The 19,554-nt window shown below is 37.0% G+C and overlaps 1 protein-coding gene across 5 annotated transcripts in view; it reads right to left on the bottom strand.

Moving 5' to 3' along the window:
• elmo1 (engulfment and cell motility 1 (ced-12 homolog, C. elegans)) overlaps positions 1 to 19,554 on the bottom strand; it is a 130,599-nt gene that overhangs the window by 42,311 nt on the left and 68,734 nt on the right. For 3 of the 5 annotated variants that reach the window (XM_073821551.1, XM_073821553.1, XM_073821552.1), the window contains 9 exons: positions 17,679 to 17,778; positions 16,019 to 16,170; positions 15,550 to 15,628; positions 13,738 to 13,779; positions 13,553 to 13,603; positions 10,298 to 10,420; positions 9,956 to 10,084; positions 5,863 to 5,967; positions 1,355 to 1,463 (listed from right to left, as the gene is read on the bottom strand). In XM_073821551.1, coding sequence (XP_073677652.1) covers positions 1,355 to 1,463; positions 5,863 to 5,967; positions 9,956 to 10,084; positions 10,298 to 10,420; positions 13,553 to 13,603; positions 13,738 to 13,779; positions 15,550 to 15,628; positions 16,019 to 16,170; positions 17,679 to 17,778 — 890 coding nt within the window. The remainder of the gene's footprint in view (positions 1 to 1,354; positions 1,464 to 5,862; positions 5,968 to 9,955; positions 10,085 to 10,297; positions 10,421 to 13,552; positions 13,604 to 13,737; positions 13,780 to 15,549; positions 15,629 to 16,018; positions 16,171 to 17,678; positions 17,779 to 19,554) is intronic. The other 2 variants (XM_073821554.1, XM_073821556.1) reach the window with 1 other exon arrangement.

Raw genomic sequence — 19,554 nt, 5'->3', positions numbered from 1 at the left:
ATCAACTTCACACCCACGTCAACTCAAAGGTCAGTAAGTGCACTATGAATAACTTTGAACAAAAGTATCCACCAAATGGAAACTTACTAAGAGCAGGTAAAAGTGTTCTTCTCCTATTAAAAAAAAAAGAAGTGTCCTCCCCCCTCAGCCCTGGCTTTAAAATGCATGCATTGCTTTTAAAAGAGGAATTACATTAGGCTTTCTCAGCAAGTTCATTTAATTAAGTTTCCGATGACAGGATGGTGGAGCAATCTCCACCGAGAATATACTTGCCGTTCAATAACAGCCAAAAGCTGTCAGTGAGGTTGTGCTAATAACCTCTTCGCTGCTAACTTGAATCAGAATACCAAATGGAGTTCTTAAACAATAAAATGCTTTGCTGGCTGCTCATTACTCTCTCGATATTGTGTTTAATAAATGTAATGAATCACTCCAACTGTGCCACATTAAATGGTGCGTGACTGAATATAGAAACAGATTTATAGTTCTTCGTGATACCGAAGCCACAAAGAGATGAGGAGAAACTGAGGTAGAAGTTACAGATTTGGGGGCAGAAACTTTTATCTAAAACGTGTATGACTAGAAGATTAATTTCTTTAATAATAAGCAGGACACAGTAGTGCACAGGACATGAATGATACCACAAATCACACAGCTTAAATGATCAAATGGATGAAAATGGACAAAAAGGACGGTTGAATGTGGCATCTATGTAAACATATCTATGGAAAACACTTGAACAACAAAGTTCTGCACAGGCAAACACCACTTACTTTTTTTCATAAAGAATATCTAAGTATAAACGTTTCTACTGTAACTCATTGGTCATCCATGAGTCACACAGTCACACATATAACACCTCACTGTGCCGCCCCATTGAGATCTATCCCACACCTCTCTGTCCTGCTCACCTCCATATATCATCTCTGTCTCTCTCTGCCACTTTCCATTACTCTTTCCCCTATGTGCAAGGTCGAAACAACCTCACCAAGCATCCTGCTTTGAATTTGAGTCAGACTGGTCTCAATCCTTATGCATTAGCTCAAGTCTGACAACGTTGGCTGTTGCAGCCTCAACTTGAGGCATAAAAGCAAGCCGTAAAAGCTCAGACACTGCAGAGGTGGAAGAGGGCAAACATTAGGCTCTTTACTTCATTAATTTTTGAACTCCTCTACAATTATAAAGTCTAATGTTGCCTTTTATCTTCAGTGCTGGCAACTGTTCACTCTCAACATGTGTGGAAGAAAGACAAAGACAAAAAGAAAGGCAGACCAAAACGAACGCATCACAATGGAGACATCTGGCAGAAGTAAACAGTAAATAAAAGATGAAGCTTTCAAATGGTGACACTTACGAAGTTCTCCCACTTTGAGAATTTCACACAGCATCTTCGTCAGTTCGATACTACTGCGCCCGAATGGACATTCGTGTTTATCCTCACGACTGCTGTTCTCCAGTACAATCTGTAACATACACACAGAATTAAGTGTTAATTAAAACTTTTAATTTTTTGTGTGCAACTTTTAATTAACTACTAATTAATGTTTGTGTGCAACCCAGTTACTACATGATTTTCCGCTTTCATAAAATATGTAATATTTCTAGTAATTGTGCCACACAAATACAGCGGTGGCCAAAATGATTAGAACACTGAAATTTTCACCAAATAAAAAGTGGTTTTAAATCAATTATTGTTATCTTTTGCTTATAACAGTTTAATTTCTGAACATTTATTTTGCCATTAATTGTAATCATTCAGTGAGACTGTTGTTTGCACAAGGAGTCTGACAACAGCCAGTGCTCCACACAGAGATCTGATCTCATCATCATCCAGTTTGTCTATAATGACATGAAAAAACAGAACAAACTGAGACAGACTAAATCCAGAAGAACTGTGGCAACGTCTCCAAGATGTTTCAAGAAAACTACCTGCAAAGCTACCTGAAAAACTCTGCACAAGTGCACCTAGGGCAAAAGCTGCTTTAAACGCAAAGGATGGTCCCACTAAATGTTAATTTAATTTAGTTAATAGAAGTTAATTGATAAAAAAAAAAATCTATCTCTGTGTGGAGCACTAGCTGTTGTCAGACAATGATTGTTTGGAAATGTAAACTGATATTTCCTACTGACACACTACAGCAAAAGAAAGAAATAATTGACTAAAAATCATTTTTAGCTGGTGAAAATTCTAGTGTTCCAATATTTTTTTCCACCTCTGTAAAACTAAATAACCACACTCCAGTTTTAATTTATTCACCAAGTTTAATTTCTTTTTATTCTCACCCATTTATTTTAATATAAGAAAAATGATCAAAAATATGTAATTTATTAAAAAAAAAAAAAAAACAAACACATTCATCCATAACCACAAAGCTATGAGTAGTACGGAGTAATAACTTAATTTAGGCTAAATTTGCAACCCCAGTTACTTACAATGATTCTAATGTTTAATTTTATAGTTTATTTTATTTAATTAATACAATTTTGTCTATTTAATGGACAGTTCACCCAAAAATGCAATTTTTCTGCAGAACACTGCAGATATTTTGAAGAATGTTGGTTTGGACCCCATTGACTTGTATGGACAAAAACAAAAATAAAATATATGGACAAAAAAAAAAAACATCCTTCAAAAAAATATCTTCTTTCGTATTTGGCAGAAGAAAGAAAACTATTAGAAAAACAGGTTCGGAATGACATCAAGGTGAGTAAATGATTTAAATTTTTAGGTAAGCAAACTCTTTAAATTTGATGTTTATTTACTGTTCATTGCTAGAAATAACAAAAATGACACCAAGCAGGTTAGGAGTTGCTGTCCTGAATCCTCTGAAGATGCTGCCCAAAAAATGCGTCTTTACACTGCCAAATGTAAGCGCACTGGAGTGTATACTAAGCTCTGAGTGTATTTTAGTGTTTATCAGGGTATCGCTTGAGAGCAGCGATGAGCTGAAGAGTCACAGAACGCAGCTGTGGAGGGCAGTGAAGTGGAATAGTACAGTTAAAGAGCTATGCGAGGAGACAAGAAATAAAGTAGTTAAAATGAATAGAAAGAAGAAAAAGAGAGTATTTCCAGGAAAAGATTAATGAAGTAAAAAATGATGGTAAAAAATTATGGAACACTTTAAATCAAATAATGGGCAGGAGTAAGCACTCAGCTGCTTCATATGTTGAAAATGATGGAGTGTTCATTACAGATCCAGAGGGAATTGCTAATTATTTCAACAATTATTTCATTAGTAAGGTAGAGAAATTTCGATCTGGTATGTGTCCAAATACCTCAGCATCTTATGATATAATATTAAGTAAGATAATGAGCGAGAAGAACCATTCTGTCACTTTCTCATTCAGTCATGTTGACAGAGGTTCTGTTGGAAAAATTCTTGCAGCTCTTCCTGATAGAAAGGCATCAGGTATGGACCACTTGGACTCCAGGCTTATCAGGGTGGCAGCTGAAGCTCTGTCCTTTCCCATCGCTTATTTGGTCAACTTAAGTTTGTCTCAGGGCATATTTCCAGAGAAATGGAAGGAGGCTAAAATCATACCATTGCCTAAAAATAAAAGAGTCACATTTACAGGACAGAATAGCCGACCTATCAGTCTATTATCTCTATTTAGTAAAGTCATGGAAAAGATTGCTTTTGAACAAGTTCATAAATATTTTTTTTTCTAATAGGCTGATCACTAAGTACCAGCATGCATATCGAGAGGGTCACTCCACATGTACTGCTTTAACTCATATGACCGACAACTGGTTAGAAGAAATCGATGCAAACAGATTAGTAGGAGCAGTGATGTTGGACTTTAGTGCAGCGTTTGACCTGATTGATCATAAAATACTGCTTCAAAAATTAGAATGCTATGGTTTTACATCTTCGTCTCTGTCATGGATGGGGAGCTACCTATCCAATAGGAAGCAGCGGGTGTTCTTTAATGGTCAATATTCATCTACTAAAACAATACATTGCGGTGTGCCCCAGGGTAGCTGCCTTGGGCCTTTGCTATACTCGATCTTTACAAATGATTTACCTTTTATTGTGCAACACTCAACTGTTGTCATGTATGCATTTGATTCCACACTGTACTGTTCTGCAAAAACTTCTCATGATGTCTCAAATCTACAATCAAATCATGACTTGCAGAATATAAGCAAGTGGGTAAAATATAACAAATTAGCTTTAAATGTAGACAAATCAACATCTATGATATTCTGTAAAAGATCAAAACTAACCACAGAGCCCTCTCTGAACTTGTCAGTAGATGGGCTGCAGCTAAAACAAGTGAAGCAAGCCAAGTTACTGGGAGTCACCTTGGATTCTTGCTTGTCTTGGTCAGCTCATATTGATGGAATGATAGCTAAAATGGGCAATGGTATTGCAATGTCCAGAAAATGTATGTCATATTCCTATGTCCATTGCTAAACAGGTTGTCCAGTCTCTTGTTCTGTGCCATTTAGAAAACTGTCCAATCATATGGTCGTCTGCATCACAAAAAGACCTTCATAAGCTTCAAGTGGCACAAAATAGGGCAGCGAGGACTGTCCTCCAGTGCTCTTTTAAGACTAACGTGGCCCTGATGCATACAAGCCTTTCTTGGCTCACAGTTGATGACAAAATCAAACTACGATTAACTGTAACAATGTGGAATGCAGTATTTATGAAACAGCCACAGTTTCTCTCTGAGCAGCTTGTTTTTGTAGGAAGTGGACACCTATATCCCACCAGGCAGGCACTAGGTGGTTACATAAAACTTCCGCTTCCCAGGACAAATTCTTTGAAACGCACATCACTTTATAGAGCAATATCTATCTGGAATCGACTCTCTGTCTCATCACGCAGAGTTCAGAACAAATGCAAATTTAAGAGGATAGTAACCCAAGAACTGCTGCAAATGACCTTGGGAAAGCTGGAAATTGTCATGTTCTTTCACCTGGTAATATTTTAAATGTAATTGGAAAGTTTGAATTTTCTTGATTGTAATTTGTGTTGTTACTTTGTGTAATTTTATGTTGTGAAGATTTTAAAGAGGACCCCAGGAAGACTAGATGCCATTAAATGGGCCGCTAATGGGGATCCTAATAAAAACAATAAACAAGAAATGTCTTCATTCAACACCACTTCACTTTCCCTACTCAGTCCGAGTATGAATAGAGGAGTAGATGATGTTAGAATAAGATAAAGCATTTTTTAAGCAGTAAAAGTAGAGAAACTAGACACAAAATCAGATCTATTATTAAGATTGACTTAGAGCACTCTTGCACAAACTGTAAAATTTATGCAATCTATAAAAGGCATTTACAAAACCGATAGGGTGAATTTGATTTTATGTCATCTTTGAAGGGATAGTTTGCCCAAAAATAGAAATTCTGTCATTAATTACCATAGACAGCAACACAACTGACACATTCAAGTCCCAGAAAGGTAGTAAGTACATTGTTAAAATAGTCCATGTCGAATAAAGTAATTATTTTAGTTTTCTTTGTGCACAAAAATTAAGGATGTCACATGGACTATTTTAACAATGTCCTTACTACCTTTCTGGGTCTTGAATATGTCAGTTGCGTTGCTGTCTATGCAGGGTCAGAAAGCTCTTGGATTTCATCAAAAATATCTTCATTTGTGTTCTGAAGATGAACGAAGATGTTACGGGTTTGGAACGACATGAAGGTGAGTAATTAATGTTTGTGTGAACTCTCGTTTTAATATAACCCATGTTACTGTAAAAGCATGACTCAGGTCTTCAGCGGTGAGGTAACACTTGGCTTTAGAGGTGTTAATTAAGCACTCGTCAGACTATAAATAAAACAGATTATAAATAAATAGGATTTTCTCATTTTCACACATATGTAATGTGAGCATGACTTACCCTGATATAAGCGTCCTGATGGTGCCTGGCGAAATAGAGCATGTTGTCCAGAGCCAGCATCCCAGGAGGAATCTGAGTGAAGTCCACCGCAGGATTCACGTGATTCTATACAAACAAACAGAAACACAAGCATGATCTTTACTCTATGACTCGCATCGGAATCACGCCAACACTCTCGTATTGCATTCAGAGTGGCTAAGTCAAGAGAAGACAAGTGTCAAATTGGTTCCACTGCACAAACTGGCAAAAAAAGATTTGTGATTCAGAAACAGGCCTGCATATCCCGGTGGATGACAAAGGCCCAGCAAGATTTCTGCGAATGCTAGGACTGCGATATCGGCTCCCTCTACTCGACCGTCTACTTCAAACTAATCTGCGCTTTTCAGAAAATGTGAGATGGTTGCCTTTGAGGATGAGGGCTCTGTGTCTGTCTGACTGGATTTAGAGTTGCCAATTACGCCGTGTTTGAAAGTTCTTGCCTTCGGATGGACCCTGGTGAGTCTGGGGCGCTCAATAGAGGAACCACACAGAGTAAAAAACATGGTTTATTATGAGACCAAAAACAAAGAGAGAGCAACAGAGCTAGAGGGTATGTTTGGAAGGGCATACTAACTTTGTACTTTTGCAGTTTGAAATACATATACTGTGCAAAGGATGCCAGTTATTGGATTTACGATATAAAGCAACCAGCATGTAACCAGAGCTGGACTGAATTCTGGATCCCACAATGCAATGTGCTCAACTTGATGCTTACATTTGTATACTGTATGTGATGAAAGAACCACAAGTAATGCTAAAGTTTAAATTAACTGTTTTCTATCGAAGCATGTTACTGCCACTCAAAAAAAAAGAAAGAAATTGCATCTTTTTGTCTCACAATTCTGACTTTCTCGCAATTGCAAGTGTTCTAACTCAGAATTGTACGATTTAAACTTGCAATTCTGAGAAAATATCAGTCATTTTCTGAATACCCAGAATACTCAGTTTATGTTCCGCAATTCTGACTTTATAACTCGCAATCACAAGTTTATATCACGCAATTCTGAGAAAAAAAGAATCGCCAGTTTATATCTCACAATTCTGACTTTATCTCCCAAAATTCTGACTTTACAACTCGCAATTGCGAGTTTATATTATGCAATTCTGAGGAAAAAAGGCCAGAATCGCCAGTTTATGCCTCACAATTCTAACTTTATCTTTCGCAATTCTGACTTTATAACTAGCAATTGCGAGTTTATATCACGCAATTCTGAGAAAAATTTTGAATCTACAGTTTATATCCCACAATTCTGACTTTATATCTCACAGTTCTGACTTTATCTCCCAAAATTCTGAATTTAAATTATGACTAGCAATTGCAAGTTTATCACACAATTCTAAAAAATTCTGACTTTTTCTTTGCGAGTTTATGTCAAGCAATTCTGAGAAAAAAAAGCCAGAATCGCCAGTTTATGTCCAACAGTTCTGACTTTATATCTCGCAATTCTGACTTTATAACTCGCAATTCTGACTTTACAACTCAGAATTCTGACAAAAACATCTCATCGACCCCAGTTTTTTTGAGCAATAGTGTATATACAGTACATTATATAGTATATACTAAATAGTACAGAGTATGCCAAACACTAATATTCCATTCTAAATACCACCAGAGTCCACTGGCAGAGCACAGTACTTAAAAACACGTCTGCAGTGAGGGCACTGGAGACCAATTTCCCATCCATCAATGTGACAATGCCCTGAGAGAGTTGGGACACAGCCCTCATTAGCAACACTGCTGTCTTAACACATTTTGCACAGCTCCCTAACAGCAAATCACAGGAAGAAACAAACTCCACACTTCTCCTAAAACGCTGTGAAAATGGTGTCTAGACCCTTAGAGCTACCTGTCATTTGACATTGGTGGCATGGGAAAACGAGTGTGTGTGTGTGAGTGTGAGTGTGTGTGTGTGTGTGTGTGTGTGTGTGTGTGTGTGTGTGTGTGTGTGTGTGTGTGTGTTTGTAATCTGAAGAGTTGTTAACACCGCAGGAGGAATTTAGGGAAGGTCTTATCTTCAGACAGCACATGGCACTGTGAAAGGGGTCTTAGTAAACCTCAGAAGCTCACAGGGGCTTAGGAGCACATGACAACTTCAGTCTTGTCCCCTCCAGGCTACTGACCGCAATATGCTCCTGCACACATGCCTTTCCTGCCTCTACTCCTCTTCACACCTGCCTCGGCCTCTCCTTTCATATTCTCGAGCTGATACCAGGAAAAATGTATCATTGCATCCATCCATCCATCCATCTACAGTAGAAGTCAAAAGCTTACATACACCTTGCAGAATCTGCAAAATGGTAATTACTTTACGAAAGTAAGAGGGATCATACAAAATGCATGTTATTTTTTATTTAGTACTGGCCTGAATAAGATATTTCACATTAAAGATGTTTACATATAGTCCACAAGAGAAAATAATAGTTGAATTTACAAAAATGGCTCTGTTCAAAAGTTTACATTCACTTGATTTTTTTATACAGTTTTACCTGACTGATCCACAGCTGTGTTTTTTTTGTGCTAGTTGTGCATAAGTCCTGAACAGTTAAACTGACTGCTGATCTTCAGAAAAATCCTTCAGGTCCCACAAATTCTTTGGTTTTTCAGTATTTTTGTGTATTTGAACCATTTCCAACAAGGATTGTATGATTTTGAGATCCATCTTTTCACACTGAGGGATATGCAACTATTATTGAAGGTTCAAACGCTCACTGATGATCCAGAAGGAAATACAATGCATTAAGATCCAGGGGGTGAAAACTTTTTGAATTTGAAGATCAGGGTAAATTTAACTTTCTTTGTCTTCTGGAAAACATGTAAGTATCTTCTGTAGCTTCTGAAGAGCAGTACTAAATGGAAAAAATAAGATATTTAGGCAAAATAAGAAAAATGTACACATCTTCATTCTGTTCAAAAGTTTACACCCCTGGCTCTTTATGCATCGTGTTTCCTTCTGAAGCATCAGTGAGGGTTTAAAACTTCTGTAATAGTTGCATTTGAGTCCCTCGGTTGTCCTCAGTGTGAAAAGATGGATCTCAAAATCATACAGTCATTGTTGGAAAGGGTTCAAATACACAAAAATTCTAAAAACCAAAGAATTTGTGGGACCTGAAGGACTTTCCTGAAGAACAGCAGGCAGTTTAACTGTTCACGACAAACAAGGGTCTCATGAACAACTATCACTAAATGAATGATCCACAGCTGTGTGTTTTTTTAGGTACCAATGCAATATTAAGAATCAAGTGTATGTAAACTTTTGAACAGGGTCATTTTTATAAATTCAACTATTATTTTTTCTTGTGGATTATATGTAAACATCTTTTATAATATATTATTATCTTATTCAGGTCAGTACAAAATTTAAAAAAAACATGCATTTTGTATGATCTCTCTGAATTTGGCAAAATAATTAACATTTTGCAGATTCTGCAAGGTGTATGTACATTTTTGACCTCAACTGTCTATATTTTTTAACATCTTAACATCTTATCTATTTTTAACAATCTTTCTTATCTACCAAAATTCAACTGAAATAGAGCATATATTTCATTCATTTTGTCCAGTTCTTGAAACCTGGCTGACAAATTCACATGAGAAAGAATCTAGTGTCAAAATATGACAGATTGACTGGCGGCATCTCTACCATCTGGGCATGTCTGATGAGGTGACCTGTTTTGATGTGCAAAGGAGAGAGCGCCGGATATTCTGTTAAAGTGAAATGTGTCAAACAAATTTGATAAAAGAGCTCTGAATGTTCTGAGCTCAGCCAAGCTTCAAGGGAATTCAGACAATGCTTTGAACCAGGCAATATAGTGATACTATTTAGGGACAAACAGCTTTGGCTAAATAAATAAATATGTCATAAACAATTTCAGATCATTTTTAATGAATTTCCTCTTGCATCTATTTGATTGAGGCCTCATAGTAAAATTGACTAGAGTAAAATCTCCACTACTGATTCGGAGTTGATTAAATGGACTAAATGGACATTTTTATTTGTTCTAGTCAATTCAGAGCTAAAAAAAAAGTATTACAATGTCTTATGTGAAAACTTACAATGAAGCCCAGCTTTTTGTAGTCTCTGGTGTACATGGACTTGCGCTTCTCAATGCTGCCGCTGTTGTTGGACTCACACTCAACATCAAAAGCGATCCTGCGCAGCTCGAAGATGATGTCCCTTTGAGCCTATACAAACACAGGTATTATTACACAGCATGATTCTGATCTCTCACAGTTACATGTTCCTCATATCACTCTTTTTCCTCAAAAAATTAAAAAAAAAATTCTCAAAAAAAAAATTCAAATGAAATCAATATTTAATGTCCATTTGCCAAGCAGCTGTATAATATGAAGGACAGAGCAGTTGAACCGTTATCACAGTTGTAGACAGAGGTTCACCTGGTCTTGAGGATCCATCTTTGTCATCATGCGGTCCTCCAGAAGGTTAAAGGTCAAAACTTGTAGCACATATAACTGGTGAGCCATTTCATCATTTATGGGTTTGTTACTCCTGATCACATTCTGACAAAGAAGAGAGAAAAAGATTTTTAGACAGATGGAGAACACTGCACTGCTGTGGAGACATTGCTTTCCTTTCCTAAAACATCACTTTTGTTTCACAGTTGAAGTCAAAAGGTTACATACACCTTGCAGAATCTGCAAAATGTCAATTATTTTGCCAAACTAAGAGAGATCATACAAAATGCATGTTATTTTTTATTTAGTACTGACCTGAATAAAATATTTCACATAAAAGGCGTTTACATATAGCCCACAAGAGAAAATAATACATGAATTTATAAAAATAACCCTGTTCAAAGTTTTAGATACATTTGATTCTTAATGCAGTGTTGTTACCTGAATGATCCACAGCTGTGTTTGTAAAATTGTCCCTTATTTGTCCTGAAACTGTTAAACTGCCCGCTGTTCTTTAGAAAAATCCTTCAGGTCCCACATTCTTAGGTTTATCCAGGCCCGGCTCCACGGGGGGGCCAGGGTGGGCCTGGCCCACCTAATCAGAAGCCTGGCCCACCCGAGCCCCACACTACATAGCCAATCACAAAATTGGTATGATATTCAGTTGAGCTCCATATTTTTTTCTTACCGCCCGCACCCGCTAACATTCTAATATTGTATATCATTTTCGCACTTTCAATATGCAGGGTATTGAAATCGCTTTTAAATGAGTGCTCGCGCCGTTTACTTTTACTTTCGATTTTGCGATAACACGCACTCTGCGTAAAGGGAGCAGCGCATCTTATAATAGATATTTGTCAGTGAACACAAGATTGAGCAGCAAATCCTCGCATGGTCTTTTTTTAAGGCATCTCTACCTACTTTCGACCCGTGATCAGTCAAATTTTAAAGGTCATTGCACACTGAGTCCGATTTTCGTATGCGCTTTTTCTCATGTTCGGCATTCTTATATGAAAATGCTTATTATGGATGCAAAATGCAGAATATCGAACCTGATCTGCATTTTTTTATGGCGGACGAAAGTTTCAGAGGCAGTGTGTAAACTCGATTAACATAACCTGAGGTCGTATTTATTTTTTAACGTGCAAAAATTTCGTACTCGTGTGCAATGACATTAACTCCAGCAGCTCGTGTTGGATGCAGGGTTGCCAGGTCTGCGTTTTTTCCCCACGGAATTGGTCTACTTTTAAACTGTTGCCATGGGTTGATTTCCCCCGGTGGTTTAAAGGTTTGGAATAATGCAGAAAGTGGATTTCAATAAAATGCCTGTATTTAAAAATGTTGCGTTATACCTATGATAAAACACTGCTGGATGTTAGGTTTTGTGAAGGCTACGGGTAGGAAACCTTTGAGCGGTGTTTATGATCAATGTGCACAACTGTAAAATGTGTATTTTAGATATGAAATAAGTTTTGATATTTGGGATATGGTCAGTGCACTTTTTTGGGTTGTTCTTGGCTGGCCATTGGGCTAGTTATGTCATATAGACTTGGTAACTCTGTTTGTCAGATGCTTTCAGTTTAGAATTGTAGCATACATTTTCCAACTGCTGTAAATTATTTTTATTTCTATAAAAATGCAAAATGACAGTGAAGGTGCTGCAGCGGTGGTCAAGTAATGTAATCAGCATAGAACCAAACACAGTGGAACACCAACTACACCAAATGGAAAAAAAATGTGCACTTCTATAATGCACTTAAATAATACTTGCTCTGTTTTCAAACACTAATTTTATACTTAATATACTAAAAATGATTTAGTACTTAAGATAATCATAGGAACATCTATAGTGTACTAAATTTTGCTATTTTGAGACACTAATGTGCTTTTTGAACTAAAATGTGCTTTTTTTTCTCTCTATTAAAGTAATGTATGTAGTGTATTACCACTTGTAGTACACCCCCCCCCCCCCACCCAAAAAAAAAAAAAAAAAAAAAAAAAATTACACCCCCGGCCCACCTTGAATATCCCTCGGCCCACCCTTCAGCTCATATCTGGAGCCGGGCCTGGGTTTATCAGCAGTTTTGTGTATTTGAACCCTTCCCAACAATGTCTGTATGATTTTGAGATCCATTTTTTCACACTGAAGACAACTGAGAGACTCATATTCCTATTCCTACCTTTTTTATTTAATGTTACGTGTATGCACCTAGGGTCTGAGAGTAACGCAATTTCAACTCTCTGTATGTCCGGTACATATAGCAGAACTGACAATAAAGTTGACTTTGATATGCAACTATTACAGAAGGTTCAAACACTCACTGACAATCCAGAAGGAAATATGTGCATTAAGAGTCGGGGGTGAAAACTTTTGAACAGAATGAAGAATTTTTTTTTTTCTCATTTTGTTTAAATATCTTTTTTTCTTTCATTTAGTCCGTTCTATCAGCAGCTACAGAAGATGCTTACATGTTTCCCAGAAGACAAATTAAGTTAAATTTACCCTGATCTTCAAATTCAAAAAGTTTTCACCCCTTGCATCAGTGAGTGTTTCACCCTTCTGTAATAGTTGCATATGAATCGCTCAGTTGTCCTCAGTGTGAAAAGATGCATCTCTAAATCATACAGTCACTGTTGGAAAGGGTTAAAATACACAAAAATGCTGGAAAACCAAAGAATTTGTGGAACCTGAAAGATTTTTCTGAAGAACAGCAGGCAGTTTAACTGTTCAGGACAAACAAGGGACTCATGAACAACTATCACTAAACAAAAAAAAAACAGCTGTGGATCATTCAGGTAACAACACAGTATTAAGAATCAAGTGTATGTAAACTTTTGAACGGGGTCATTTTTATAAATTTAACTATTATTTTCTCTTGTGGACTATATGTAAACATCTTTTATGTGAAATATCTTATTCAGGTCACTACTACATAAAAATAACACATTTTGTATGATTATTTTGGTAAAATAATTAACATTTTGGAGATTCTGCAAGGTGTGTAAACTTTTGACTAATTGTATATTTAAATATGTGAAGCACTTTGATCTGAATTTTATGTATGAAAGAAGCTATGCAAATAATAGCACTACTACAACCTACTACTTTCCCAGGCCTGTAAGAAAATGATATTTTCTCCATCAATTACAGGAAAGCAATACCAGACAGAGATATTTATGTTCAGACTGGCAAGCTGCCATACTACTCGTACTATTTTCGTAATACTGTGCACTTACACTGAGGATGATTGAGCGCAGCTGCTTCTGTGCTAGAATATGAGCCATCTCCTACAATCAAACAAAACATTGAGTTACCTTAGTTCTCATACACGCTTACACATAACCTCTTTAAAAGGTGTTGCTCTACAAACATTTGAAACATAGCAGTGAAAGCACCTTTACCTCAACTACAGAGCACTTACTGTAAGAGGACAATCAAGGATGTTCACACTGTCCTCATCAAACTACCATTACGAGCACAGCGAGGGGAAGAAATAATAAGAGAATGAGACAGAAAAAGAGAAGAGAAAAGAATCGAGAGAAAGCAGAGGCATTTTGTTAGTAGCACAGAAATGAGAGGTCAGCAAAACAGACCTGGAGAAACTGTAAATTGACATGTAGGATATGAGGCAGTTTCACAAGTCCGCTGTGACTCTTAAGTCACTCTCACTTACTTAAAGCTGCGGTAAGCAATTTTTTTTAATACCACGCAATACAATGTCCAACTTCCTGACAGATATCACAAAAATAGGTGTCCTGAGAAACCACACAGCCCTGTAAACAGCTAGCACGTGTTAGCCAATCGAAACACTTGAGTCTCTGTGCAATTTATGTCAGGTTTTCTGACATTTCTAACATTCTGACATCAGCAACATGGCTAATGTTGCTTACAACAGCTTTATAAAACTAGCTAGTTTTAATTTTTCACTTAATTTATCAAACAAAAACTAAATCAACGTAAGTAATGATCTTTTTTTTACTAAAATATGTAGTAGAAAACCCAAAAAGACTTATGTTACTTTAAAAATCCACAACGTTTTATACATATTTTGAACTAATTACGATGACGTCAAATGGTTGCACTCGGTGAGCTACTGGCGCTACCTGTTGCTTTTTTACCGCAACACAACTCAAAAATAAAATACTGGTACAATGCCACATTGTGCGGCTTTTGGTTGTCATTTTCAGTCGAAGAAAAACAATAGAAGCGATGCAAGTCTTCACTGCTTTTCTAACGATAAGAAAAGGAGAAAAGAATGCGAAGATGCTCGTGGACAAATAAAACTTCCTGAAGACCAGTGTCTTTGTTCTCTCCACTTTAGCCCTGATGCCTTTGAGGCTTTTAGTAGACCACAGCTACTGAAGGAGCTTACAGGTAGCAAAGGATATAAGCGTAGGCTTAAACCAAATGCCATACCATCGATTTTTCCCAACAAGGAGTCTTAACACCCTGCGGATATCGAGTGAAATCCACGCTGACAAACTACTTCAATGGCTGCGACAGCATGACAAGCATCGGCATGTTTACGTTCTGAATCAGTATTTTTTTTAAAGATGTGTTGCAGTAAATATAGCAACAGGTAGCGCCAGTAGTTCAACCATTTGACGTCATTGAAATAATGGCACACCCCATAGTCCAAAATATGTATAAAATAATGTGGATTTTTTAAAATAACGTAAATCTGTCATGGGTTTTCTTACTACATATTTCAGTAAGAGACATCAATTATGTTATATTAAGCAATACAAATCCTAATACCCAGGGTTCCTTTTAAAGATTGTTGTCTCACCCACTCCACTCAATTGGCTATCAAGAATAACAGGCAATTAATATGGGTGGAGGATGAAGGGAAATGATCTGAGCTGAAAAACTTGCACATTGCATGCTTACAAAGACACAAATAGACACTTATATAGGTACACAATTATGCCAAATTAAGCAACATACATTTCACAAACAGAACTTGTTGAACTGTCCCAAGTCATATTTATGTTCCCACTGAAACTAAAATGCCGCGTGAATGGACAGAATCACCTGAGCGACTAAAATGTTGTGTGATGCTGTTGACAGTCACAGCTTGTTAGAACAAAAATTTGGACAAACATGGAAGTGATTCACTTGACATTTTCTCACGTCTTCCCTGATGAAGACACAGTGTCATTATTTAGTCCACACAACAACAAACAAATGGGGAAAAAAATAAACAGAAAATGGGTTTGTGTGTGTGCTGTACCTGTCTCTTCTCCTCAGGGGCTTTGAGGAACAACGCATTAATCACTGCGATGGTGTAAGTCTGAATGTCCTGATCTGTCCTGTTCCCAGAGAGAGAGAGAGAAAACAAAAGCTTAGAGTGTCACTTAAAGGTACAGTTCACTAAAAATAGCCATTGTTTACAACAAAAGCATACAGTAACCAGGGGTTGTTAAGCTCTAAAAGATTGTCACCCAGAAGTACACATTCAACCTTGGCTGCATTGGCTATATAGTCCACAAATGTAATGCATTTTTGTAAATTTTCAGATTTTGACAATTTCTAAATGCTCTTATTATTGAGAAAAAGCAGCATGAATGTTCTTGAAAATGTATTAAAGTTGTATTCTGCAAAAACAAAAAAAATTAAATATGAGTTCATTTTTGTCTAAACTTTTCTTTTAAATGATCTCAATTTGCTAACTACAATAGCAAGCTATCAATTATCCATACCCTTGCAGATGGGGGATGAGCTGGCCAATGGTGATTTCTTGAGCCACCTTCTGGTAGAGATCTTGACTGTTGAGCACCATTGATTCCAGGATGGCTAGAGACCTCTGGAGTACAGCAGTGTCCATGGCAGATTTACACACATAACTGGCAATCTGAAAATGAAGTGACAGGTGTTGTTAAGGGTGTTGACGTTTAGATTTTAACTTCTGATAACTCTATTTAGACTGAGGTGAGTAAATTTTTGAATATTATCATGATGAACAAAATACATTTGAGGTCAAAAGTTTACATACACCTTGCAGAATCTGCAAAATGTTAATTATTTTACCAAAATAAGAGTGATTATACAAAATACATGTTATTTTTTTATTTCACATAAAATACGTTTACATATAGTCCACAAAAGAAAATAATAGTTGAATTTGTAAATATGGTCCTGTTTAAAAGTTTGCATACGCTTGATTCTTAATACTGTGTTTTTGCTTAGTGATAGTTATTCACAAGTACCTTGTTTGTCCTGAACAGTTGAATTGCCTTGAACTGCTGTTCTTCAGAAAAAGTTCTTTTTTTGTGTGTATTTGAACCCTTTCCAACAATGACTGTATGATTCTGAGATCTATCTTTTCACACTAAAGACAACTGAGGGACTCATATGCAACTATTACAGAAGGTTCAAACACTCACTGATGCTTCAGAGTAAACACAATGCATTAAGAGCCGGGAGTGAAAACTTTTTGAATTTGAAGATCAGGGTAAAATTAACTTATTTTGTCTTCTGGGAAACATGCAAGTATCTTCTGTAGCTTCTGAAGGGCAGAACTAAATGAAAAAAAATATATATATATATATATTTAGGCAAAATAAGAAAAATGTACACATCTTCATTATGTTCAAAAGTTTTCACCCTCAGCTCTTAATGCATCATTTTTCCTTCTGAAGCATCAGTGAGCATTTGAACCTTCTGTAATAGTTGCATATGAGTCTCTCAGTTGTCCTCAGTGTGAAAAGGTGGATCTCAAAACCATGCAGTCATTGATGGAAAGGGTTCAAACATACAAAAATGATGAGAAAACAGGGAATTTGTTGGACCTGAAGGATATTTCTGAAGAACAGCGGGCAGTTTAACTGTTCAGGAAAAACAAGGGACTCATGAACAACTATCACTAAACAAAAACAAAAAAGAAACACAACTGTTGATCATTCAGGTAACAACACAGTAAGAATCAAGCGTATGTAAACTTTTGAACAGGGTCATTTTTTTAAATTCAACTATTATTTTCTCTTATGGACTATATGTAAACATCTTTCATGTGAAATATCTTATTCAAGTCAGTACTAAATAAATTAAAAAAATATGTATTTTGTATGATCCCTCTTATTTTGGTAAGATAATTAACATTTTGCAGATTCTGTAAACCTATGACCTCAACTGTATGTAAGAATCAAACTTTTGTTGGTCAGAGCTTATATTCTGAAAAAATCCAAAAAAAGCAATGGAAAAATCCTAGTGTTTTTATCGACTGAACCTGGGTGATGCTAAAGTCCAGATTCGCCTACAAAAACACATCATCCCTGCAGCAATCTATTTGATATTCTACTCATGGAAAGTGCCAGCAACTTCTGAAAAGATTTCCACTGATACCCATGTGGACGCACGCACCTTCTTGATAAAGGCCACAGAGAAGGTGTCCCAGGAGACAATGCCATGGTCCATGAGCTCCACAAAGGCCGTCAGTGTGAAGGAGAGCAGGTCACCAAAGCTAAAAAAGACAAGACAACAGCCACTAGCCACGTCTCTACCGCTCACCTGCACTGAAAGAACAGCCAAGCCTCAGCTTTTACAGAGCGATAGTGAGCGAGAAGAATCAAGTGCTGGTGCAGCTGAAGAACAGGAGGACATGGAGTCAGTCCAGCTGATGTTCCTGTCCTTCAGAAGAGCAGTGAATGCCAGAGAGTTTGGCAGCAGGAGCAGCAGCGGAATTACAATTGCAGAAATGATCAGTGGTATCATGCAGCGGTTTGTTTTTGAGACAGTAGTTATGATGACTGAACATACAACAAAATACGCTAGTCTTCAAAGGAATATTTAGGTTAAAACCAACTTAAATTAACATTTTGTGATAATTAACTCCCTAGTGTTGCTCCAAACTTGTATGACTTTTTCTTTTTTGGAACAGTGTTTTAAAAAATGTATTTTATTCATACCTTTTCATTTTTTATCCACGTTTTATGTTGCTGCCTTATAATAAACTTAGACTTAAGTCACTTTTTTCCCCACATCAATCTACACTCCATACACCATAATGACCAAGTAAAAACAACTGTCACAAATTTGTAAATGTATTAAAAAAAATTTATAAAGTACATTGCAGAAGTATTCAACTCAGTACTTAGCTGAAGCATTTTTACAGCCTCAAGTCATTTTGGGTATGATGTGACAAGCTTTGCACATCAACATTTGGCAGTTATCTAATTTTTTGCCTCACCTCTATACATCTCAAGCTCTGTCAGCTTGGATGGGGACAGATGCACATTTTTAGGTTTTTTCAGAAGTATTTGATTAGGTTAAGGCCCAGACTCTGGACATTCACAGAGTTGTCTATAAGCTACTCTTGCTGTGTGCTTAGGGTCATTGTCCTGTTGTAAGGTGAACCTTCTGCCCAGTCTGAGGTTCTGAATGCTCTGGACTGGGTTTTCATTAAGGCTATCTCAATATTTTGGTGCATTGAGCTATCCTTCTACTTCTTCAGTACCTGCCACTAAAAAACAGCCCCACAGCATGAGGCTGCTACCACCACACTTTACTTTTGGGATGGTACTCTTCAGGTGATGAGCAGTGTCTGGTTTCCTTCAAACATGATGCTTGGAATTGAGGTTCATCAAATGAGATAATCTAGTTTCTCACAGTCTGAGGGACCTTTAGGTGCTTTTTTAGCAAATTCCCAGTGTGTTTTCATGTGTATTCACTGAGAAGAGTATTGAGTTTGGCCACACCACCATAAAGCCCAGATTTGTGGAGTGTTGCAAAGATGTTTGTCCTTCTGTAAGTTTCTTTCATCTGCATATATGATCATGGAGCTCAACTAGAGTGACCATCAGCTTCTTGGTCACCACTGTAACCAAAGCCCTTCTCCATCAATTGCTCAGTTTGGCCAGGAGGCCAGCTCTAGGAAGACTCCTGGTTGTTTCAAACTTCTTCCATTAAGGGTAACGGAGACTACATGCTTCTGTGAACCTTGAATGCAGCAGAATTGTTTCTGAACTCTTCTCCAGATGTGACTTGACACAATACCATTTCTGAGCGCTACACATTTTTTTGACCTTAGGGCTTGGTTTTTGCTCTGATATGCATTTTCACCTGTTAGACCTTTTAAAAAGACGTGTGTGCCTTTCTAAATCATACTCACTTAACTGAATTTGCCACAGGTTAATTTCACTCAAAGTGTAGTAACATCTACAAGCCATATGAATGCTCCTGAGCTCAATTTCAACTGTCCCAGACAAGGGTATGAATACTTATGCAATGGAATCATTTA

This window comes from Garra rufa, chromosome 17, assembly GCF_049309525.1.
Source record: "Garra rufa chromosome 17, GarRuf1.0, whole genome shotgun sequence".
Taxonomy (NCBI): Eukaryota; Metazoa; Chordata; class Actinopteri; order Cypriniformes; family Cyprinidae; genus Garra; species Garra rufa.
This window is presented reverse-complemented; position numbering and strand designations above follow the sequence as displayed.